The sequence below is a fragment of the Falco biarmicus genome, chromosome 6, assembly GCF_023638135.1.
Source record: "Falco biarmicus isolate bFalBia1 chromosome 6, bFalBia1.pri, whole genome shotgun sequence".
NCBI classification, from domain to species: Eukaryota; Metazoa; Chordata; class Aves; order Falconiformes; family Falconidae; genus Falco; species Falco biarmicus.
In genome coordinates, this window is record NC_079293.1 from 79,124,604 (window position 1) to 79,149,633 (window position 25,030).

Consider the following 25,030-nt stretch of genomic DNA (forward strand, 5'->3'; position numbering starts at 1 on the left):
TATTTATGTACACTAAAACAAGGGGAGCACATATATACTTTACAGTTATAGATCACCAGCTGTGATAATTGCTTGATTATATCTGCTATCCCACTCTTTGTGTTTAGGATGGCTCTCCCCCTGACGTGGATGGGAACAGAGGATTTTCACCAGCCCCCCAAAGCTGTGGAAGGAGGCCTACAATGATAGGGGTTCACCTTTAATGGAGCAAAAAGGAAATTATTTCCTAGGTTTTCCTGAAGCGAAAGAACACTTGCCTGTTTCTGAAGGACCTCTGCTAATTAACATGCAGCACAACCTGAAGGAGAGCTAGTTAGGGCAAACTAAACTGGGGACATTGCCCGAGTGTTCGGGGCCAAGCGAGAGAACGGGATCACACCCTGCCCCAATACGAAGGCAGCAAGCACCAGGGGCAGAGTAGAAAACAAAGATGCAACTAATACTTCAGACAGGCATAGCCAGGAGAGTTGAGGCCACCAGGCAATTCAGTGTCACCCTTTCCTGGAGAGGAAAGTGCCACCCCCTGGCAGGTGTGACTGGGGGAGCGCACATCCCATGGGTGCACATCAAGGACCTAAGCTGGGGGTCCTCACCGGCATGCCCTGCACGTCCCAAACTCCCCCGAGATTCCAGGCAAGTGTTTGAGGTTGCAAGAAGTTAAAAGCTGAGTCATGATGAGCCCAACATCTGGATTACGACAGAGCACACTCACATTGCTCTTCCTCGGGAAGTGATGCTGTATGTGTTTAAATATACACCGCCCAACGTGACAGAGCAAACATTACTCAAGGTTGTGACAGGCATTCACCTTTGGGGTAAGAGTGAGCACAACTGCAGGGTCAACAGTTCAGAAGCTTTGGATGGGAAGGAGGGGGGTCTACACAGAAAAAGTTGTTCCTCAGTCTTTGTGATAGGTCTCGGTCCTACCCCATTCTCCCAAGAGTCCATAGAAGCCTGTCAGATGCCTGGTTGCAAGGTTCAGTCAGTTCATCATGGTTTATGGAATAAACGTAGCACTCTAGTTATCATTAATAATATTTATTTTGGAAAAATATTTTAAAAATGAATTTCTTCATTAACAAAACGGTAAAAAAAACTCAAATAACATTTGCACAATATTCCATAAATACATTTATATACAAAAAAATATAGTCACATAGACCCGAAGTGCCTTTGTACATATTTACCAAAAAATTTAAATTATAAAAAAACGAACATCACAAAATACTCAAGCTTTACAATTATCATGAAAATATTTTTACAGATTCAAAAAAATAACACACTTTTTCTCACCTAGTAAAAACACATTTTAGTATCAAAAAAGACAATAAAGGCAGTGTTTGTGTCTCTAATTCAAGAAAAGACTGGCTCATAAGAATCCAAAATATACACTTCAGGCAGTGCATGCTTCTTATGTAGTAATTAAGTCCATTCATTTAAATATATATAGAAAAGCAACTGACCATAGTGCAATGATAAAATTCATAAAAGGCAGTGCAACAGTAATCCTTGAACACAGACCCTTGCCTGGTGTCCATCTTGTCTCTTTATTTTGCAGTCACTTTGCTAACTTCAGTAGAGAACCAGCTCAAGCCTGAATTTAGTTTCTCAGCAGCAGTCAGTGAAGGAATCTATCTCCCATTCCTCTTTCAGCAGCATTCATCGGGGCACGTCTCCTCTGAAATTGTTCTGAACAACCACCTTGCCGTATCACCTCTGGTTTACACCTGGTGAGAGAAAACATGAGCAGAGATCAGGAGAGGTTAATGGAAAGTAACAGGAGGGTTGTAGGGCTGCAGCAGACTGGGACTCTTTTGTCTACACCGGGCAAGAACAGATTCTGCATGAAGCTCGCCAAGCGGTAGGTCAGCAGACCACAACCACACTACCACTGTACCCTTGTCTGCAAAAGCTGTCAGACTCATAACATCCACAGCAGTAAGTCACTGAGCTTGTCTTTACAACGTCCAAAGCATAACAAACTCGAGCTGGCTGGATGTCAACAGGTACAAATCACTGCGGCAACATGGAAAAAAGTTTAGCTGCCCTGACATGTGTTAGATGAGGGTTGTGCACGGAGACTTCTCCCTGATGTTCCAACCGCCAGGCAGTATACTAACCTCAGTTGCTATGATGCACTCATCTTTCTCTTCTGATATGACATACACCGACTGGTACTTTGTGTCCTTTGAAGTGGAATATACTGAATCTGGTCGTTTTCTTTCAGAAGTATCACTATTGAAGACAAAAAGAGACAACACAAGTCAGATGGATGTTGCTTAACACTACCTAGAAGACACAAACACACCCTTCCGAGTCAAGCTGGCCCCCCCATACTCAGATGTGAGAAATACCTCTTTAGTTGTACTGCACTTTTCTCCTCTGCCTCCGAATCATACGTTTCACACTTGGCTTCACATTTGCTGTGCTCCTCTTTAACAGAGTCCTCGTTCTTGAGTTCATGCACCAAATTGTAATCCACTGATGGGTATCTTACTTTGTAGCCATTTTTATCAGAGTTATCACTGTGAAAGTCTACTTTCTTATTTGTGTTTTTAATCTGAGTGGCACCAATGACACTTATGGAAATGTCCTTTTCACGCTGGCAGTTCGCTAGGTTGTTCATGGTCTCAGTCTCGCTCCTGCAGGCATCAGGCTGGTGGTGCCTCTTTTGCACTCTGAGCCTGACGCAGACGACCACAGCAGCGCACCCCAGCAGCAGCATGAGGACCAGAATAATCCCGGCGCAGACAGCGATCCAGGGGAACTGGGTGTTCTGGCCTTCCGTGTACTTCTCAGTGAAGTCAACGATGACCGGTCCCTGAGGCGGCTCGGGGAGCAAAAACTGGCAGTTGAGCCCGCCGTACCCCCGGGCGCACTCACAGACATAGCGGTTGTTTCTTTCGTGGCAGGTGGCCCCGTTGTGGCAGGGGTTGTGTTCACACCTGCTCACCGGGGTGCTGCAGTTCTTCCCGTTGTATCCTGGGGGGCACGTGCAAGAATAGTCATTGATGCCATCCTGGCAGGTCCCTCCATTGACGCAGGGAAAGGAGGCGCAGTCGTCCACGTTATCATCACAGTGTCTCCCAGTAAAGCCAGCCTGGCACTGGCATATGTAGGAGTTCCCCAGATCAACGCACTGGGCTCCTGCAAGACACCAAGGGGGACGAGCGTTGAGTGGTGCGCAGCCAGACCCGACAGCCTCCCACCTGCTGCTCTCAGGGTGACTGTCACAACCAGAGGCTAAGGAAAGCTTTCCTTTTTGAGAGGTTAGCTCAATCTTTGCCCAGTCTGATCCACCAGAAAAAAGTATGGGGTTGGTTTTTTTAAGGAAAACATTTGTTAATCAGATCTATTTTTCATTCTCCACCCTATTCAGTTTTTAACATTTCACTCAACATGGACAACAAAGCTAGTCCAGATCAGGTTAACACCACAGTCTCCCATTACAGAGTTTGAGTGGCAATGAATGAGGAGGACTGCAGTAAAGAAAGTCTTTGCTAGTTTAATCAAAACAGGAAGATTACCGTTACCAGATTACAAGTAATAATATTTAGCACTTGTATGGCATTTTGCATCCACAGAGCTCAAGAGCGTCTTTGCAAAACATTTGCAAGTATAATCTTCCACATTTTCATGCATGAAGCTTCAGGCCAAGTTACCTGGCTACAGTCACCCCTTGAGAAAATGCAATCTGCAGCAGTAGCCCAAATCACACCATTACTTTTTAAGTGCAGTTCCTCCACCAAGTCAACTATTGACATGACGTGGATCATGATTGACCTAGTGGGCCTTGTTATGAACTCCAGACCAGAAGCCAAAGTAACTGAATGGTCTCCTTTTAGAAGGTCACTGTAGCATGTTTGGCCTTACCATTAGCACAAGGGCTGGAACTGCAGTAATCAATTTTCTTTTCACAGTTGAACCCAGAATAACCCAGTGGGCAGCGGCAGCTGTATCCCCCATCAGGGTTGTCAGTACATCTCCCACCATTGAAGCATGGTCCGTCAGCACAAGTCATCGCGCTCAGCTCACAGTTTTTACCATAGAAGCCCGGGGGGCAGGTACAAGAATAGCTGTTCTCGAGATCCTGGGAGGAAGAAATGAGAAATTGTCAAAAAAAAGCAACCTGAAATTGCTTTGAAATCCAAAAAGGGATTTTGAAAATCAGTAAAACTGACATTAACTCCTCCCTTGGGGTTTCAGCCGGCACGAGCAACTCAAACTTACAGTGCAGCTTCCACCATTCTTGCAAGGGTTGGCGTCACATTCATTGATCTCAATCTCACAGTTGGAGCCTGTGTATCCAGGTCGGCAAGAACAAGTGTAGCTCCCCTGACCAGTGTTGGTGCATGTGGCACCATTCTTGCAGGGCTTGTGATGGGTGCAGTAGTTCAGGTCTGTAAAAGATTATTTATGTTTTTTTTAAAGAGGGCAGTCAAGATACTTGCTCCTTTGCAAGGCTAGCACAGGGTGGGTGAGCTGGAAATAGTCACTTGCTTTCTGCATTTTAAAACAGATGGTCAGGCAAGGACTGAGAACTCACCCTGGTTGCAGAAAAGGCCACCCCAGCCTTCCTGGCAGTTGCACTGCCATGGCTGCTGACAGGTACCATGGAGGCAGCCTGGGTATCGGATACACTCATCACAATATCGTCCCTGCCAACCCACTCTGCATCTGGGAAAAAAAAAAAAACAAACATCAACAAAGTCTTGTCAGATTTAGACTTTTCACAGTTGGAAACCCTATCACAAACTCTACAAACACACTGATGTCAGGGATCAAGTTTCCTAAAAGCCCTCAGTGATCCTTCATGTAAGAAAGTCACTGAGTCCAACCGTAGCATCGGCTTTCATCGGTTCCAGCTATTTCTTCCACTTGCTTAGACAGAGCCATGGTTCCAGGTAGTTAATTTGTTTACTCCAGTAACAAACAGCTAAACCTTACACACAGCACTGTAAACTCATCAGGTTAATATTAGTGGCACTGATGTTTGACTTGTAGATTAATACTTTGATCTGACATCACCTGGATTTCTCAAATTACCATCTAACATGTAGCAAGGCATTTAAACAGACCTTCCAAATAACCAGCGGCTTCCTTAACACCAGAGCATCAATGTTAAAGACAAAGAAGGGAGCAGGAGAGGAGTGGAAAACTTACTTGCATTCCCCAGGTTTGTCACAAAAACCGTGTTGCTCATCGCATCCAGGCAAACAAATTGCTGTAAACAAACCAAGCAGGGAAAGACATCAGCACCAGGGCTGAATGCCTCCCTTTTATACATCCCATCCCGAGAGCACCTTGCGGGTGGGGAGCAAGCCCCTTTTACTAGGTTGGGGCAGTTAAGCACAGCTGAGTTAATCTCTGGAGTCTGCAGGAATATTGATCTCGCCCCGTAACTGGGCACTTTACTTATCGCCGGGGATGAGCATTCTTCTTAATACAGTTGCACACAGACAAAAGAAGACTCACAATTGCTCCCTTCCCCACAGCCCCTCACCCCCCTTCCCTTCCCAGTGAGGGTCAGAAGTCCTTTTTTCCAATTCTATGCACACAGCTCCACCTCTTAATATCCCCCGAAAGTGTGTGTGCAGATAAGAGTGGACAGCTGGTGTGCAGGGTGCCAGTGCAAGACAGCTGCTCTATTGTCTATTCTCTCCCAGCAGCTGCCCCACTGCAACAATACCCCGGCCCCGGAGCCAATGGGGCCGGCGGCCGGCGGCCGGCAGCCTATCCCTGCCCACAGCTAATCTATGGCACGCGCGTGATTTCGCTGCAAAAAAACTTTTTTTTTTTTCTTATTCAAATAAATAAGTCTAAAGTTCTTCCTCCCTCCTTCCCCCCTCCTCCGCCCCGCTGCAAAAAGGGGCGGGTGGGTGGGTGCAGCCCTGGTGAAAGAGGTAAGCGGGCCAGCAGGAGGGAGGATGAGGGAAGGGAAAAAAAAAGGGACTTCTGCTCATTACTTCGCCTGGTTATGGAACTCATTAAGCAGGCACTGCAAAGTTTTAATTCAACAAAGCCAGCCAGAGACAATGGCATGCGAAGGGAAGCGGGATGGGGGGGTGGGGGGGGGAGAAAAAGAAAGAAAGAATCAGCGCTGATAATCAGATCGCCTCCAAGTTGGAAAGAATGGAGCTGGGGGCAAGGCAACGGGAAGCAATCTGCAACTGGCAGCTCCGTTCGCTAACGGCAAAACAGTCTTTTTGCATGCATACATAAACACATCTCCCCTGCCCAGTAGGTCTGTGTCACTGTTACAAGCTCTTTCTTTCTGAGAGGGAAAGCAGAGCGAAGGGCATACGTAACAAGTCAAAAAAGACGAACAGTCTTCTTCTTTGCTATGGGAAGAGCAGTGATGTACAGGCATCCAAAAGTGCTGACAGCCCCGAAAGAGCTCATTATCAAAATGCTTCCTTTTCCCCCACCCCTTGACACAACTGGGCTGGGCACTTTTGATCATGGGAAAGGTTGTAGTTCCTATTTAAAGCACTATCAAAGGAAATGCGAGCTCCTCTCCCTGCTGTTTATTGTGCAACATTGTACCATGCACTGCTAAAAGCATCCTAGCAGTCACTAACAGTGTGAATAATCAATCTGGGTTCATTTGCTAGCAGCTCAGCTGAGACCACCACAGTGTAGGTGGGCTTTAAGAAAAACAAAAACACTAGAAGGGAACCAAGAGGCTGGTTTACAGCCTGTAACTGTTTTCTCCCTGCCTGCCTGGCCCTCTGATGAGTGGAGAGGAGCACGCACCCAGTACGTCATCTGCCAGCATACTTCAGAGCCGTGTATACACACAGAGAATGCCATCACATGCTGTGGCAGGAGCGCTGTGTGCATGTTTGGGTGCGCACCGCTACGCATCTACAAAGGGCAGTAATCTTGTACAAAGCTGCAGGTATCTCACATCCCTGACTATCCTCTGTGATATGCGTACTGTCCCAGCTTTTCCTGCTGTATCAACACACCACATTCCTTGACAACTTCAAGCTCAGACATACTTTAAAACTCATGTCCCTCGCTACTTTATTAGCAGTGATGATCATGGCAATGGCACAGAAGAGAGATGGGGAAGAAGCTGAATGTTCTTGTGGCTCCAGGTACAACAATCTCTGTTACTGGCCATTTATGAGTACCCCAAATGAGAAAGGTACAGTCTAGGGGCCAGAGAATGTATCTTGCGCCTCCCAATACTTTTCTCAATACAAAGCGGCAAGACATCAGACCCTAACAAGCCTACCAACAAGCCTGCCGCATGGGTGTTGCCAAAGCCTAGCTCCCTCTCCTGAAGTCATGTATCCTGCAGATGATGATAGCAATGTACCATGGTTGAAGGGATGGCTAGGTTTAGAAAGTAGTCCTGATACATTTTAATAACATCTCAAGCAACTGCTGGATATTTTGCTATCAGATTTCATACCTACAGCAAACGAGCAAGAGTGTAATGTTGGCACTGACATTTTATTCGTTTGAGAAGGGGCTGTCTGCGTTAACTTTCTGTGGCAATGCTGAGGACCTCCCGTCCCCCGCACCAGTAAAGCCCGTGCACAACACCAGACCTCCACCCACTGTAGCTTGGCTCCCCCTGTCCCGTGGGGCCTGATGGCAGAGAAATGCCCATCCCCAAGAGCTCAGGGGACACTGCTGCAACCGGTGCCCAGGGAGACAAGAAGGTGGACACTCACGCTCAGTGCAGTACTGGCCTTTCCAGCCCGGGTTGCAGACTTTTTCGCCACGCTCTCCACAAGTGAAGTGACCAAAGGCATCATCCCGGGGGCGGCAGAAGACAGAACAGCCTTCTCCGTAGTAGTGCTCGTCGCACACGAAGCGATAGGAGTACTTGAGGTCAGTGCGGCCGCTGCTGTGCAGGTCCTGGGACCACTCTTCACCTACCGCCAAGTGCCTCTGGGTGGCCAGGCGGCTGATGAGGCGCTCGGGGTTTTCTGTGTGAAAGTGGAGAGGAGAGGCGTGATTAGGGAGCCCGAAGCAGGCGGGGGGGGGAGGAAGATGCTCCACTGGGGGTCTCTGGTGGGAGGGGAACCACAGAGGCAGGATGACAGGGCTGCACGCCAGCAGGCTGGCCTCTCTTCCCATGACCTCCCAACGAGGAGCAGGGATGGGATGGGGGGAACATGCTGCACGCGGCAGAGAGAGGGGCCAAGTGGGGCCGCAGGGCTGGGATTATTCTGGAGAAGAGTCTGTTTCCGGGCAGTTACCTGTGGTGAGGTCATCAGGAGAGTCCGTATGCAGAGCTTCAATGATGAGCGAGAAGGTGCCCTGGGGAAAGAAGGAGCGGAGACAACCCACCGGGAGAGCGTGAGAGCAGGCAGGCCAGGGGTCAGCGCCCCCAACCCCCGAAGTTATCAGTCCCCATCCCCCCCCCGACACCCCCGGGGGGCTCGCTGGCCCCTCGGAAAGGCGCTCGCCCAGCTGGGGTGGCCCGGGGTGGGATGTGGGCCGCCCCCTCCCGCGCCGCCCCCCCACTTACGGGCCAGGTGAAGCCGAAGGGGAAGCGGATGGGGTTGCTGAAGGCGGGGTCGGCGCCGCCCGCGCCGTCGGGGACGCTGAAGGAGTTGGCGCCGAGGACGGGGGTGATGGCGCTGCCGTAGGTGCAGGGCGGCTCGGGGGAGACGCTGGCCTGGTAGTGCTTGAGGCAGACGCGGAAGAAGGTCTTGCAGTCGCACTGCTGCAGCCCGCCGCCGGGCCCCCCCCCGCGGCAGCAGTTGCGGTTGCTGAGCAGCCCCTTCTTATTGACAAACTCCTGCAGCTTCAGCTCGAAGACCCCGGAGCAGCCGACCTGCGGGGCGGGGACAGCGGCCGTCAGCCCGCCGAGCAGCCCGCTCCCCCGGCCCCGGCCCGGCCCCGCCGGGCATCAGCGGCCCGGACACCCCCTGCCCCGACGCCCCTCCCCGCTTCTCCCGGCTGCAACAGGCAGCAAGTCCCCGGCAGCCCCGTGGGACCCCCCGGTGCAGGGAACACCGCAGGTATTTCTGCCCCCCGCCCCGCGGGCACTTACCTGGCAGCGGCTCAGCAGCACCGAGAAGAGGGCGAGCGTCAGCAGGAACCGACCTCCCATTTTGGAGGGGCAGCTCTGGTGCCCTCGCGTTCCTGCCCCTTGGCTTCTCGTCACAGGGGAAAAGGGAAAGTGTCTCTCGGGGTTAAGGGAAAAATACAGCGGCCAAAGCCGCTCGCCCCAGCAGAGCTGGAAGAGTTAGTGTCACGGTCTCCTTCTTTCAGGAGTGTCTCTGACTTTTTTTTCCCTCTGTCGATACCTCTACGTATGTAGCCTGTCGGCGACTGACAGCTCTTTCGGATGGTAAAAGAAAAAGGAAGGGGAAAAAAATGTTAAAATTAATCTGCTAAACTCTTTTTCTTTCCCAATCCACGATGCTCCTCCTTTTCTTCAGGAAGAAAATTTAAAAAATTAAAAAATAAAAGCAACTTTATTCCCAACAGAGGCAGAGAAGAGGCTTCCCAAGGAAGATTTAAAAAAAAAAAAAAAATCGGCGATCTGGAAATCCCTGCAGTAGCAGCGGCGATAATTCCCGGCGGTGCGGTGCGGTGCGATGCGGGAGCGGCCCTGCTCGGCTGCGCTCCCCTGCGCACGTGGGGGCGGGCGGGTGTCAAACGGCAGCGGCGGCGGGCAGGTCACGTCGGAGCCTTGATCCCCTTTTTTTCTGGTTTTTTTTTTCTTTTTTGGTTTTGTTTTTTTTTGTTGTTGTTGTTGAGAAGAAGCGAAGCTCTCTTTCCTTGTTGTGGGCTTACTTTTGTTTTTAGAGGAATCCCAGCCAACAAAAATAAGCTCGTGTCTCAATAGCGGCGCACTGAGCGTGTCCGGGTGTGCTCCTACGGGGGAGGGGGTGCCTGCTCTCTGCTCTGCTCTGCTCTGCCGTATTCTGCTCTGCTCTGCTCTGCCGTGTTCTGCTCTGCTCTGCTCTGCGCCGCAGCTCGGCGGCTCTCTCCCAGGGTGAAGCGCTAAGGATCTGCCTCTCCTTGGGCGCCTGCCTCCCTTATATTCCGCCGGCCGCCTGCATGCCTAATGAGATGCAAATGAGCAGCCCCCCAATCTGGCTAGAGCTGTCACAAAGGAGCCACTTTTCCAAACCCTCCTCTCAATGGATCGCCAAATGGTCAGTGAGCTGTAAAATGTGCAACCCTCCTCCCCCTCCCCTCCGCGCTCACAAAACGTGCTCATTTACATTCCTGCAAATTTGGTAACCGCAAGAATCCCCCTTCTGCTCCGGGGAGAGGGTGACACCCCCTCTGCACCGGAGAGAGCCAGCGCAACACGCTCCGCCGAGAAAACAACCCCGGGGACGGCGGGCTGTAATTACCTCTTGAAACGTGCAAAGCAACCGCCGTGCCCCCAAAAAGTAACTCGGTGGTCGTGACCACTTCCGAGGGGCATCTTCGGCTTTAAAGGGACGAGGGAGGTGGGAGCCAGCGAGCCACAACAAGGGCAATCTGATCCCTTGAAATTCACACCGCACTTCCCCTGGCATCAGCGGGATAACTGGGGAAGGGGGAATGAACTGGAGCGAACCGAGCCGGGTCTCGCTCATCCCGTGGCTCCGCTCCCAGCGCGCATCCCGCCGGCGGAGGGAAGGGGGGGTCCCCGGGGCTCCAGGCGGCGGGGGAGGGCGCGGGCGGGTTCCCGGAGGAGACCCGCGGAGGGGATCCGTCTGCGGGGCTCCGCGGGTACCGTCCCCACCACCACCGCTGCCGGAGAGAGCCACCCGCTCCGCCCGGGTCCCGCACCCCTCTATGATTATTATCATCATCACCAGCAACCTCTCCCTCTCTCCCTCTCTCTCTCTCTTTTTTCCTCCTTCAGCTTAGTAAAAAGTGAGTTTGGTGTGTGTCGTTCGCGTGGCTGTCATTAAGGCCGTTTGTTATTGTGTAAGGACTGAATCAGTTAGCTCTTTGTGCTCTCAGCTGTATGGTAATGTAGACAGCACCTGCTCCCAGCACAATGCGAGGGAGAGAAAGAGCTCCCCTCGGCGCACGCTACTGCCTCTACAACAATGTCCGCACATTTTTTAAAGAAATCCCTTCCAGCACTTCCCCCCCCTCCGTAAGAAAGAAAAAAAAAAAAACAAAACAACAAAAAAAACCAACCCACAACCAAAAAAAACCCAACCCAACTTCACACCAACCGTCACCTTATTATTTTTTTACATACCCATCAGACACTAGAACTTTTGTTTTGATCTTAAAAACATGGAAAGGAGTTTACTGGTGCGGCGAAAGAGAGATAGAGATGATTACCATTTGAGCAGTTTCTTAATGATGGATGGAAGCGGGGGATAAAAGTTGGAGGGCAACTCCGGCATGTCACTCGAAGCGGGGTTTTCCACTTTCTTCGGGCCCTCTGTTTAAACACCTTCGGTAGGCGCAGGCGGATTCATTAGGATGCAAGGTGTAACTGTCTCTGTAAATGTCATTTTAATTGTAACAGATCATTTCAGCACAGATTAAGCTTGTATGCGAAAGGAGAGGATTTGGCTACAATAACCTCACTGTAGGTATGCCGTGCTAAAAGCCTTATTATGGCGACTTTATTGGGTTGAAACGTGCATTTGCATGGCAAAATGTGACTTTCATTGAAGCAGATGTCTTGATCAGAAATTATCTTACAATGCGCTAGAAAAAAAAATCTTAAAGACTTCTTAAAGTAAAAGCATTGGGTAATACTAATTACAAGAAAATCACTAATGAGTTCATTCAGCCCAGCTCTTCTTGACTGTTGCAGGACTATAGCTGCCCATGTTCTTTTACTGGAGGTTTGTGACACCTACCCCAAACCCAGGCAGGTACCCCTCGGTGCTTAAAACAAGCATCCAGACTTTTGCAGCGCTTCGCCACTCAACGCGCGTCTTTTACAACTAATTTCGGTCGAAAGAGCCATCTACATCCAGATACTCTTCTTCTCCCCTCTCCCTGCCCCTCAACGCTTAAGCAAAAGCTTAAATGTACAGGAATGTTTAGATGTTTTTTGTTTTTTTTACCCCGGAGCTGTATCTGGGCAGAGCGGGGAGCAGCGATGCCGCAGGCACCGTGCGAGGGCGCAGGGAAGGCGGCCCTGGCGGCCGCGGAGCGGGCGGCGGGTCCCCGGAGGACGGGCCGCCCCCGCGGTGCCCAGCCTCTGGGGGGTAGGCGGGGGGGGGCACCCTGCAGCAACGCTGGATTTAACTGTACATTACTTTTGCCACCTAGCGTCAACATCTTTTCAAGTAGACACTTGCCGCTGCCTCGCAAACTTTGCTGCGGCGTTATCCTCGGGAAAGGGAGAGGTGGGGGTGTAGGGGGGTGGGGAAAATCACTTCGTACCGGGTTTACTAAGCAAGTAGGGTAATATATGTCTTGAAATTTGGGGGTAGCCCGTCGGTGGAGGCGAGAAGTGATATATCACCGCGGATCTTTTAATCTACGAAAGACAGAAAGTTGGTCCATTAGCATCCCCTTGCTTAAAAAACTGGAAGTAAAAAGTTACACGCGCGAGGGCTTTAACCTAGCGATAGGGTAAAAAAGAAAAAAAAAAAAAAAAAAGACCCGAAGAAACTTGCCCCCAAATCCTTAACAACCCCCCTTCGGTACCGGGTATTTGTTAAATTGACGTGGCACAGATTTCTCGATTACCGCTGCTGAGCGTAACTGAAAGGCGCCGTGAGAGCCGGCAGGATCCTGCCCACGGCGCTCATTCTTCTCCGGCTTAATTTATGCCACGCGATTCTGTATTGGGGAAATCAAGCAGAAAGCTCCTTTTTCTGCTTTTTTCCCCCCTCTCCCTCTCTCTTTCAGATGCTGGGCTAACGGGGAGACTGTTTAACTTAAGTGTTTCTATAGGAGGCTGTTGTAGTTTAACTCCTGCCCACCAGTAGCTGAGGCGAACAAAGGAGGGACTCGAGGTCTAACTATTCATCCATTCTCTGCACTTTAATTTTCATTGATTTCGAAGACAAGGGGAGCCCTTAGGGATTCTCGCTGAAGGGGGATGACACGCCTTTAGACGCGATCAGCCCCCCAGCCAGCCATCTGCTCCCAACCAAATGGCGCTTTTTCGCTCCCAACCGCGTGTCTCCGCACCGCGCTCGCCCGCCGCCCCCCGCGCCGCCCCCGCGGTGTTAACCGCGCCCGCGCCCCGCCACCGAGCCCCGCGCCCGATCCCGCCCGGTCCCGCCCGACGCCCTGCCCGGCCGCGCCCGCCCCGCCGGGGTGAGCCGACGGCGGGACCCCCCGGGGGCGGGCGCGGGGCGCGGTGACCCCGCACGGCCGGGACGCGGCGGGCCAGGGCTGGCGGGGTGTTGTGCTCTCCCTCCGTGCCCCTAACTGAGACCCTTCCCCCAGCGCCGGCCCCTCTCCTGCCCCGGCGAGGATTTACGGTCCCGCCGCGGAGGAGCGCGGCCGGGAGCTCCCCATCAGCCGCGGCTTTTATTTCCAAGCGAGGCACATTATGGGAAAAGTCCCTTCGCGGGGGGTGGCGGGGGGTGGTGGGGGGTGGTGTGTTAATTAGGGCGACGCGCTGCCATCGCTGGCGCGCAACCCTGATTTTTCCCGGGACGGAGGGCTCCGGGCATATGGCGAACCGTGCTCGGCGGAGGGACGTGTACGTGTGGAGCTATGTGTAGCAGAGTGTGCATAATATTTTAATTAGGTCTATAGTCCCTACGGAGGTATGTGTGCGCGGCTGCCCCTCCGCCGCAGCCCGCGCCGCACGCCCCCTTCACCTGTCCCCCGGGCCGGGCCGAGCCGGGCCGGGCCGGGCCGGGCGGGAGGGGAGCGGAGCGGAGCGGAGCGAAGGGGAGGCCGGGCGGGCCGCCCCCGGGCCGGGGCTCTGCCTGGGGTCCCCCGCCGGCCCCGGGCTCGGCGGCGGGGCAGGGGTGCTGGCGCTGCTCGGGACCCCGCCGCCGGGCGCCCGGCCCCGAGGCGGGTGGGCGGGGGCCGCGGCCGTGCCGGAGGGGCGCTCCACCGCCCTTGCCGTGTGCGGGGAGGGGGATTAAGAAGTTTAGCGTGTAGGTTAGCCCAAAGTTGCAAAGGCATGTGCTGATTAGAATAAGAAAGGGCAGTCGCGTGGCTCAGCTGGCACACAGCGAGGCCAGATGATAGATAAGCAGCTCTGGGCCTTCCCTCCCCCCCAGCCCCCTTTTTCAAATCGCAAATCATCTGCTCCGGCCCTATCCTAGCCCCTCATTTTCATGACAATGGTTGTGTGTTTACCTGTGATCCTGGGACGGGGCATTCCTTTGTCTCCCGAGGAGATTACCGCAGCCAGCTGCTCTCCAACCCTTCCCTGGGCAAATCCCGAAGTGGCCCCTATATGTATTTTACTGATTGCACACGAGGAGAAAGCGACACCCCCCACCCCCCGGTCCCCTGGCCTACTTGTTTGTTTGGGTTTGCTCCCCGGCTTGCTTCCGACGGGATTTTGCGTGTGGGAAACTACGAGGGATAAAAAATCGGTCAATCGTGTGCATGAGCTGTCGTTGCTCCCGAAGTGGGAAGGGAGAAGGGCTGCCTACCCCTGCCAGGGCGCGCCGCCCGCCCCGGGGGCAGAGCCTGGGGACGAGGGGACATCAGGGGCTCGGGGGAAGGAGGCTTCCCTCTGCCTTGCTCCCCCCCGGCCTCTCGGGCTCCCCCCCCGGCCCGGGACAGCACCTTCCCCTGAAACCTCCCGTGAGTGCCCCGGGCCGGGTGGGTCCCGCTGCCCCCCCCCGGTTCTCTGCTCTGGGACACGGCGGGTTAAACGCTGTCACCGCCCGCACCCCTCCGGGGATCAGCTCAGCCTCGCATTTGGAGAAGTGGCCTCTTCGACTCCGAGGACTCACACAGTCTTCGCCCGGCTAGAAACCACGCATCGCGTTTGTACTGATAACCTTCTGAGGTCCCTTCCAACCCGAAATATCCCACGATCCCGAGATTTGCCCTGTGCCCCAGCACTTCTATTTGGCCTGTCAGGCAAGCCCAGCGTAACCCTGTGCAGGGCTGAGGCCTGGCTCGTCTTGGCGGGGATGTCACAGAGCAGGGAGGGTGAGTGATTGGGCTCAGATCACGTATGTGGGATAAAAAATGTGATGGCACTTCTCAGAAAAATGTTTTGCATTCTGGCTGTGAGATTTCACTGGATGGCTGGAAAGATTCCCTTCCACTACCAAGCAACATTTGCTGCATTCATCAGTTCTTGTAGGGAAACTCCCTCTTCTCTTTCCCCTGGTTTTATTAATCATCATCTTACACTGGAACTCTGAAATAGTAGCTGCAAACTACCATTCCAGACAGTAGCTGCACGGGCCACTCTCTCCCTGTGACAGCCAGCACAGTGTGCCGCTGTACTGTACTGCATTTCATGCATGAAGGGTTTTTCTGTTCCCCTGTGGCCTGCAGCCCCCTTTGCACGGTGTGCACATCTTGCGCATTGTGCGCTGGCTGCAGTGCAAAACCTGCTGCTAATAAACTTTAGAGGGGGGACAGTTTGAGTGTATGTTTCCGAGGCTTTCCAAGCCACATCCAATTTGTGTCGTTTTTATTTCTTTCTGCATCTCTCCATGTGCAGGGAAGCGAGGGGGAGGGGAGGGAGGAGGGGGCAGAAAGTCCTCTGCAGAAGGTGATTATGAGAAAGAGGATGGGGTATGGTATGGATGGGGCGGGCCCGAGCTTTTGGAAATGCTCTCCCCTTTTCTGAGAGCATCTGCCCGGAGACGAACAGATGTGGGCACCTGCGGTGACAGGCCACATATGCTCCATCCTATTCACAGGCATTCAGACACGGCTACAATGGTGAGGCTTTGTGCACGCAGAGTCACCAAATATATTAATCTGTGCTCCCCAGAGCACCGCTCTGTTTAATTTTTCACTGGCAGTAACATCACATCTAACCCATCAGCTCCCCCACGTCCCTCTCCCCTCCCCCCCCCCGAAAAGATGTGAAGTTATTCGGGTCCCCACCTGTTGCTGCCGAGCTGGGAGCAGGTTGCACACCCAGTACGCCTGCGGGCCGTTACCCCCGCAGCCCGGCCGCTACCCCGGGCTGTGTGATGGGGTCACCCCGGGGGAACCGGGGTGTTCCCCCCCCAGCAACTGCCGAGCAAGGCGAAGCACACCCGCCCCCCGCGCCACGGGCCGGTGCCGCCGCCCGCCGGGCTGCCCCGGCTACTTTGTTCACACAGGGCCGGCGCGGCTCCGCAGGCCGCGCAGCCCAGGCCCGACATAAATCTCCCATGTACGACTCGGGGGTTTTCAAGCAATTTCGGTGCGCGACGCTTTCATCTCCCCACGCCCCGCCCCCCTCCCCGTCCCGGCTGGGTTTGTCCGGGGGTACAATGGCCCCTCCGGCCCCATTGTGGTCGCACAAAGCCGAGGGACACCAGGCCGCGGGCGGGGACAGCCGCGGTTCAAACCAGCCCGGCCCCCCCTCGCCCCCCGCCGCTGTCATGCGAAGGGCCCCGCTGCAGCCGGCTGTCCCCGGCAGGGTGGGCAGTGACGGCGCGACCAGCGAGGGGACGGGTAGCGACGGGGACGGCGACAGCCCCGTCCCCTCAGGCCCGCCCCCGCCGCCGGGCGCACGCGCGGCCCGGCCCCGCGGGAAGCGGAAGCGCAGGCTCGGGTCAGTGCCGGGTGCCGTGAGGAGGGGCGGGTGGCAGCGTAACGGGCGCTGCGCGGGGCGGCGGGGAGGGGGCGGCTTGTCGGGTGTGAGAGCGGCTGGAGTCCCGGTGCTCGCTCGCAGCACGGCCCGGGTGCTGCACGGCCTCCCGCGGGGTCAGGCTGGGCCCTCTCAGGGCTGGGCGCAGCGGCCCTCACACCTGGCCCAGTTGGGGGCTCGGCCCCCCCTCAGCGGCGGGCGGTACCCCCGGTACCCCCGGCCCTTCGCCTGCCTGCAGGCCCCCGCTGCCGTGCCTCAGGGGCAGGCTCCGGCCCTTGAGGCAGCGGGGGGCTGCGGGCCTGGCTGTGCGCTGCTGCCGCTTGGACGCGGAGGACGTTGCTCCTTGTGCTGTGGGCCTCAAACTAGAGGCTTCTTGTGAGGGCTGGAGCGGTTACTGTGAACATTTCTACCGACAACCCTTTGCCATGCTCTGTGTTACTATGGGCTTAATAAAACTGGTGGTGTGGTAGTTTTTTGCTGACCAGTTCAGTGGTGTCATCAGCTGTTGTAGGGGCCATTTCTCTGAATTTTTGTGTTTATAAAGCCAGAGGGGGGAAATTACTTTGATTATTTCAGTTTGTGGATATTTTACCCCCCCCTGCATATTCATGCACTTGATAGTAGTGCAGTTGAGATCCTGTAGTAACCTGAAATTTCTGTTTCACACGAGTAAGATTAGAAGTAAGTGTCTGTCCTGAAACTGTTCATCTGTTGCACAGAATGTGTTTTCCTCTTGGGAAACTTAGCATAACAACATAAAACATTTCAGTCCTGATTCTGCCAACTTCATTGAGAAGCCTCTGATGAAAGTACTTTTCAAGACAGTAGATTTTACTTGTTCTCTTCTCTGCTGTGATGGATTAGAGGGTAATTTTCTTAACATGAGTGCTACTGTTTAGTAGCGAATTGAGATGGTTGACAATATATACTCTTCAATTTTTATTATGCTTTTGGTCAATGTGTTGGATAGTAATATTAAAATGCCAGTAGTGGCCAAGGTACTTGTTTATGTGTTTAGGTGCAAACTTGCCATTGATTAAGCTAAACTAGTACTTGTAATGGAAATTTTTCTGATAATCTCTGTATCATAACTTGCTTAAATTGTTAGGCAAGAAGAGTGCTTCAGATACAAGTATGAGGAGGTGGCAAAAGGTTTCTTTCCATTTGTTACAGTACAGTATAGCTAATAAGTGGTTTACCACACTTCTTGCTCTAGGTGTGTATCCACTATGGACAGAATCTGTACTGAATCATAACTCAAACTTGCTTGGATGCAATGCGTTTTTGCAGAAGACCTGCCATAGTCTACTGTGTCTGTGTGGTGACCTCGGATCATTTAGTCTGACCGCATGTGTTAGTGATTGAAAGATGAAGACCCTCACACCTACTGCTAGATTTCCATGGAAAGTAATAAAAAAGGATAACCTAACAATGCCCAAACTGTTTAGAATCAGAGGTACAGCTTTCCTGGAAAAGCAAGTGTCTGGAGTCTGAAGGGCAGCGAGGTAACACTGGAAGCAGCGCTGTAGAGAGAGCAGTGCCCTACCTTATATCCATGTGCAGCAATGAAGCAGATCTAGTGATCAATGAAACTGATCTAGTTTGTAGGGGGCTTGAACTAGATGACCTTTAAAGGTCCCTCCTGACCCCAGCTATTCTATCATTAAAGAGGATGGTATTCAAAACCTGTATCTGGAGGGTATTTAGGTATTTAAAATCTGAGGACTCAGGAATACCTTTAAAAGCTGTCAATTCACAATACTTCTGTGAATTCTTCCTTTTTTTTTTTTGTATGCTATAAGCACAGATACTGTAATGTAACACTCCTGAGACAGTCTATAATCAAAATGTCAGAAATGGGTGATGTGAAAACCAGGAAAAGTTCTATCTGCTTAATTCAAACAGTGAACTCCTTCACTGTTTAACTGAGAGTGGATTTTACTTTCAAGTAAAATCAAAAAACAAATCAAAACATTTTTGAGAATAAAGAGGAAAACAAAGCTTGGTGGAGCTTATTACTTCCATTTTTCACTGGAACAGCCTTTAAAATAAAATGGTGCTGTGGGAGAGGAAATTGATGCTGTAGTAGAGGAAAGACACATCTATCACAGAGGCTGTGCCAGACTTCGTTGTGAGGAGATGTCTAGAAATAAAAATGGAGGTCATCAATGGTTTTAATTTTACCTCACAACTCTCATTCTACGGAACATGTAAATTGGTTCATTTGGCATGCTATTAAATTCTGCCACAGAATTCAGAGACTCTTTTCTTCAGTCTTTTGGTATTTCCTAAACTGAAAATAGGCTTATTTGATTTTTCATTGTTATTACGTCTAGCTAATACTTGCATGTGTGGTTTTTTTAAATAGATTGGTTCAAAATTGCTGTGCATGTTAGAAATCCCATTTAATAGATTAACTTCACTATTAATGATAGATTTGTAGATTCACAAAGTATAGGTAAACCTTTAATTCTTTAAACAGGTCTTAAAAATTATGTCTTCAAATGACAAGATGGTAAAATGGACTGAATTTCTGATTCAAAGCAGAACCAATACTACAAAAACAGTTTAAAAAAAAGGCAGTTGAGGTATTGCACCTGGTGGCTTATCAATGGACTGCTGTCTGTGAACTCAGATGTTAACTGAGCCATTTGCACAATCAAGGTACAAGATGATTTCCAAAGTTACTCAGGTTTTTTTCCCACTGACTTCAATTAAAGATGTTCATATACTTTTAGTGTGAAAATCAAGCCATTAATTCCCATGTTGTACACTTGGCATCCAAGATGTTATAAAGCTTTTAATTACATCTATACTTGGTTTTCTAGCAGTGTGTACTTATCTATATTTTATGCTATTAATCTGAAATTTTTGAAGTCGTATTTATGAAAACCTTTTGATACTTCGAGTTTTCACTGATCTGAAAAGCAGAAGTCGAAGGCAAAGTGAATGGGCACTTATGTCCAGTTTGTTGATGGGAAGAAAACTGGTTCGAGCTGTTTAAAGGCCAGGGCAGCACAACAAGTGATCAGCAAAAGCAGAAAAATAACAGTTGAGTTTTCAAGCTGCCTTTTTTTTTTTTTTTTTTTTTTATTGTAGAATTTCATTACATTGCTCAGTATTGCATTTCAGAATGTTGTTTTTCTTTTTCTTCTTCCAGACTGCTGTGAGTTTCGGAGATCAGCCATGGGCATTAAAGGTTTGCAGGGATTTGTGGCAAGAGTTTGCCCTGATGCATGCAGAATGGTAGATCTGAGAGAAATGGCAGAAAAACATCGCATCGATCATCCTGATTTCCCACCTGTTATTGTAGTAGATGCCATGAGCTGTGTTAGATACTGGTACACACCAGACTCCTGGGTGTGCGGTGGCCAGTGGAGGGAGTACCTTGACATTTTAGAGGATTTTATTAAAGCTTTTATGGCAGCTGGTATCAAGTTAGTGTTTTACTTTGATGGAGTGGTAGAAAAGAAAAAGAGGGATGAATGGATCAAACGGAGGTTGCAGAATAACAAGGAAATAGCCAGAATATTTCAGTTTATCAAGACTCACAGGAAACAACCGGGAAGAGAAATGTTCACTGTTCCTTCAGCTTTGCCTACTTTTACACGTTTTGCCCTGAAGTCACTTGGTCAAGAAACAGTATGCACATTGCAGGAGGCAGACTTTGAGGTGGCTGCATATGGTTTGCAACATAACTGCATAGGAATTCTTGGGCAAGATAGTGACTACCTCATCTATAATACCTGCCCCTACTTTTCCATTGAGAAGCTGCGTTTGGACAGACTAGTCACTGTTATGTACTCTCGAGAAGATCTTTGCCGTGCATTGGGTCTTAGTTTGACACACCTCCCTCTCTTTGCTTGCTTGCTTGGTAATGACATTGTTCCAGAAAGCTTGTTGGAAGGCTTTTGGCAGAAATGTTTAGTCAACAGTCCCCGCAAGAATAACAGCTACAACAGAAGAACAAACATACTTCTAGCTGTGGCAAATTACATCTCACGTGTTCCATGCTCCTACAGCAGCCTGAAACACTTGGAAGAGGTGTTGCCTTTGGGATCAGACAAGACAATACTTTACAGAGGAGTGGAGTCCTATCTTTTGCCTGGGCAGCAGTCTCCCTGGATTCCTCCAAACATAACAAACTGCCAAACATTCTCCCTTCAACAACAGACTGAACTGTGTCAAGATAAAGAAATCTTTCAGGTACCTTGCCTTTTAAAGCTTAATGGTCACTTTATTGCCATCTTTACTTAGTGGAAGTTGATGATGAGTACACTGAACCTATTGATTTAAATTTGCTTGAGCAAAATCTTTTGTCTGTTAAGTACAGCCATGGTTAGGACTATTACATGCATCCTGATGAGGGCAGATTCAGCACCTTTAATTAAAAGTGATGTCTCTTTTTTTGAAATGTCAAGCAGGTCAAATAATGGGGAACAGTTCCTATACGGACTTGTAGCTGGGAGCAGAAATGTACTTCCTACGTATTGCATGATGTAATGATGTAAAAAATTGCTTTTTGCTTTGAGAATCCACAGGACAGCTATGGCTGGTTAGTGGTCTGCTTGGCTGTGCCTGGCACATGCAGTCAAGGTGCCAAAGGGAGCTGTACTAAGAATGCAGAAGTTGAAGTTACTGTTATGGAGGAGATGAGGAAACTTCCTATAAATCTATATTTCATGATTTTTTGGATCAGGTTAATTATCCTTCAGATTCATTGTCCCTGAAGGAACCAAAAGCACTTTGCGTGGCTTGTTAATGCTTAAAGGGCAGGGCTGCACTAGCAAGTGTCACTTATGGCTTCCCACATGAGCAGAGATGTGCTGGTGTTGGGGTGAGAAATGGTACGGCAGGCTGGGTCACTGAGAGATTGCTATATGAGCTAGGATAGCCTACCTGGCTGAAAGAAACTGAGGTACTTTGCATCAGAGTTTACGCAATAGTAATAAGTCTAGAGTAGAATTCTGTAAATTCATAGCAGTTAAGATGACATTGAGATTTAATTAAAAAAATCCATATGAGGCAGTGTATTTTAGATGCTATATTAGCCATCTGTTACTCCCCATTTTGTTAGTTCCGAGTAGACTTCAAAGAGCCTTTTCTTCTGTCTCTCTTACTTATCTTGAGCATTTTCTTTAAAACTATTCTTTTGTTTCCTCATATTACTCTAAAGTAATCCTATAATTTACGTTTTCCTTCTCTAAAAAGACTCTAGAACATTTAAAGCTACATTATACCCTATATACAATGCTCATTTCAGCTAAACTGCAGATATATTTGGGGTTTTCTATTAACCACACACAGATACAATACACATCGCTTTTGACTGTAGTAGTTAAGTAGAAGACATTCTTTAAAAGAAAACAATAACTAATAAAGTGTTGAAAAATACTGTTTATGCTTGAAGTGCAAGGAAAAATTAGCCAGAACGTAATTATATAGGTTGGATTATGGCCAGGACAATAGTGGTAATGTCCTTACTCCTTAAGAGAATGTACCATGTGGTCCTTATGACAAGTGGTCATTATTTCTTGGCTTGATCTTTCATTTGAAGGGTTGCAGTTCTCCAGCATCATGCTGAGCTTCTGCTGTAATAAAATAATAATAATGTTTAGAAACTCTGTTGAGAGTGCTGCACTGCATAAATCCTATGTCAAGCTAGTCCCTGGGCCCAGGCATTGCAGTCAAAGTCATAGACATGTTAGCTTGTCCTTTGTTTTTTTTACAGGTGTTTAAATATTTGTATATGCAATATGTATGTCTGGCTTTCTATTTTGAAACTGGTACGTAGTTCTGCTTACCTTGCACATGGTCTGAGCTGCATGTGAATGGCATACACGGCTCAGTTCCAGCTTTAAGAACATACCCTCATGGTGCTGCTTTTTTCAGAAAAGAGCAGCATAACTTTCTAGTTGACTGTAAGTGTAATTCAGAAATATTTTTCAAGGTACAGCATTGAATACAGCGGTACTTCTGAAATCAGCTTAAATTTTTTTCAGTACATAAGGTTGTACATACTTTATTGACAAATTGCAAGAAACTAGTATTTTCAAATGATCTCATCTGTGACAGTGGTTTGTATGAAATAGTTCCGTGCTGCATTCAAATCACGCTTGGAAATACTCAACTCTTTGTTTTTGTTTTATACAAAATTAGCTTTGGGGGATTACATTGTTTATGTATGTTAAAAATACGGAAGTATTTCTTTCAGGGCAACCATTAATTTATTGCTGTAAGTAAATGCTCTGTTGATTGGCATTGTAGGCAGAAGCCTGTCATTGATTTTATGCTCATGTGAGAACTTCTTCTAGAAGTATTACATTTCAGGAGAATTAATTTTAGTCAGTAATGACCCAGTGACTGACTGTAGCTTTGACCTGCTGAATTCACAGGGTTGCAGATAGAGGAATTCTGCAGGGATGGCGAAAATATTTGGCTCTTGCCAGGGGTCTGGTAATTACTAGTGAAAGAGGCTGAGATACCTGCATGGATGGCACGACCCAAGTAATACAGGTAGTGTGACACATGCAGGGAGTGCAAAGCAGAGAAACTTCAGTGCCTGCTCACCGTAAGGCATGGGTCCTGGGGAATTTATTAGCGGCACCGCATGGAAATAATTGGCTCTGTTCAGCTTTTTGAACACCCCTGTAGTTTTGGTCTAAGGCTGTGAAGTAGAAAGTCTGTCTGGCTCTGCACTTGGCCAGTCCAGGTTACAAGTGTTACTGGCTGAAATTCTGCACTGCCTGAGAGCAGTTTTTGCTTCTGCATCTTAAGCTGCTCCAGACCAGCAGTCCCTGTGGTACTGAGGCTGCTTGTAGGCAGCTGCTATAGCCAGATGTATCTGTAGCCAGTGCATGGTTAGTATGCAGGCTGGGTGATGCTGTGATTCTGCTTTCCAGCAACAGCCTGAAGACTTGTTTTTCCTCATTGGAGTAGGTTGTATTTCTTTTGTGGAAGAGCTGTTGCACAAAGTAAGAGTGTGGTGAAGTGTTCTCATTTCGCCCTAAGTAAACTACACAGAGCTAGCTCAGGTAAGAAATGGAGCTGTCTTACGTAGTTCATCTTGCAATAAAAATAAGTTTGGATTTTGTCATGCCCTCACTCAGTATTTAAAAAGGGAAGATACTTTTTCAGGTGACTGGAGGAGGGCAGGTCATTTTTCTGTCTGCATTCAGAATTAATTTTAAGAATAATTACTCTCTAAAAAACTGTCATTAAAAATACCCAAGTTTTAGCAATTCCAGGAGGGGCTAAGAAAGGCAATGATGCATTTCCTGGGGATTCCTGTCTACAAAAGGATAGGCACCTGAAGATACACTATACTGGTGTTATTTGAAAAAGCCCTTATTACCTCCCTGGCCATCCCCTCCATTTCCACTGATAGAGGAAGTACTATTTCCTCGAACAGCGAATACATTTTGTCACCTTTTGATCCTTGTTAATTTTGGAGATAATGTCTTCTTTCTTCTTTGAACAAACAGTTAGCTAAAGAACAGCATATCCAATCTGAGAATTATACAATCTTCAACATCCTGAGTAATGGAGAGATCGAGTGCAGCAACTCTTTGGAAGATGAATGTGATATGGAAATTCCTGGACAGGCACTTATCTACCGTCCTGCTCGTCAGCATATTTATTCTGTCTTGTTGGAGTCTGGAAAAGGTAAGGATTAAACTACTTACACCATTATACAAGCATACTTTCAATTTTGAAATAGGAAATCTTGAATTAATTGTTTCAGTGGCTTCACCGGTGTGGCCTTTAGGAGAGAAACTGGGCAGCTGAAGTGTACTTCTTAATCAGAAAATGTGCAGTGAAATTGCAGTTTTTCTACATGTTCAATTTCAGTGCTTTTAAAGAGGTTTTTAAAAACAGGTATTTTCTTCCTTGTTAAATGGGAATTTGTGAAAGTTCATGATCAAAAGACTGATCAAAGCAATGACATTTAGAAGATTTTAAATGTTTGAGAGGGTATGAAACCTTACATTGCTTTGATGAGCATGGCTCCTAATGAATTAGTGAGTTGTAATATACTCCCACAAAACAGTAATGCAGTGTTACTATTTTACCTTCTATTGATTTTAAGTCTGCAATTTTAAGAACAGTGGATAGTTACTGTAGTAATACAAATGCAAGTGGTCATGCCACTGATTATTAGTTCTTTCATCAAAGTGCAAGAAAATATGATTCCTTTATCCAGTGGTATAAACAGATACTGTAGCAGGTATACATATATGTTTTTATTCTCCTGGTTTAAGACAGGGAATTCGTTATTCACATCCTTGGACAATCTTTGTGTTCTTAAGACTTCCATTAATGTTATCTTTAGAGTGTCTTTTAGACAGTTATTTGAAAAATTAAAATGTACTGAACTTTTATTCTCTTCAA

General features: G+C 49.0%; 2 protein-coding genes across 7 annotated transcripts in view; one reads left to right on the plus strand and one right to left on the minus strand.

Moving 5' to 3' along the window:
* Nucleotides 1-1,022: 1,022 nt before the first annotated feature.
* DLL1 (delta like canonical Notch ligand 1) lies at nucleotides 1,023-9,975 on the minus strand. 2 transcript variants are annotated; one of them, XM_056343684.1, is made up of 11 exons: nucleotides 9,020-9,974; nucleotides 8,492-8,800; nucleotides 8,220-8,280; nucleotides 7,689-7,946; nucleotides 5,164-5,224; nucleotides 4,547-4,677; nucleotides 4,231-4,400; nucleotides 3,874-4,090; nucleotides 2,355-3,147; nucleotides 2,121-2,235; nucleotides 1,023-1,727 (listed from the first exon to the last, which is right to left on the minus strand). In XM_056343684.1, the coding sequence occupies exons 1-11, from the start codon at nucleotides 9,077-9,079 to the stop codon at nucleotides 1,722-1,724; spliced, it is 2,181 nt and encodes a 726-aa protein (XP_056199659.1). In that variant the 5' UTR covers nucleotides 9,080-9,974; the 3' UTR covers nucleotides 1,023-1,721. The 2 variants fall into 2 exon arrangements, with proteins under 2 accessions (XP_056199659.1, XP_056199657.1); XM_056343682.1 differs by having other exon boundaries at nucleotides 1,023-2,235; nucleotides 9,020-9,975.
* An 81-nt stretch (nucleotides 9,976-10,056) lies between these two features.
* The window catches only part of FAM120B (family with sequence similarity 120B), a 63,022-nt gene continuing 48,048 nt past the window's right edge, over nucleotides 10,057-25,030 (plus strand). For 2 of the 5 annotated variants that reach the window (XM_056343688.1, XM_056343689.1), the window contains exons 1-3: nucleotides 19,585-19,690; nucleotides 19,800-20,845; nucleotides 24,124-24,304. In XM_056343688.1, the coding sequence (XP_056199663.1) occupies nucleotides 19,826-20,845; nucleotides 24,124-24,304 (1,201 nt within the window). In that variant the 5' untranslated portion in view covers nucleotides 19,585-19,690; nucleotides 19,800-19,825. Of the gene's footprint in view, nucleotides 10,134-16,583; nucleotides 16,604-19,584; nucleotides 19,691-19,799; nucleotides 20,846-24,123; nucleotides 24,305-25,030 lie in introns of those variants that run through there. The other 3 variants (XM_056343686.1, XM_056343687.1, XM_056343685.1) reach the window with 3 other exon arrangements.

Bases quoted from the DNA above. Each gene is read 5' to 3' on its own strand.
- DLL1 (XM_056343682.1), bottom strand. From the start codon at position 9,079: ATGGGAGGTCGGTTCCTGCTGACGCTCGCCCTCTTCTCGGTGCTGCTG. The intron at 8,281-8,491 runs GTAAGTGGGGGG...TTCTTTCCCCAG, and splicing joins CCTTCGGCTTCACCTGGCCC to GGCACCTTCTCGCTCATCAT. The intron at 4,091-4,230 runs GTAAGTTTGAGT...TCTTCCTCCCAG, and splicing joins AGAATGGTGGAAGCTGCACT to GATCTCGAGAACAGCTATTC.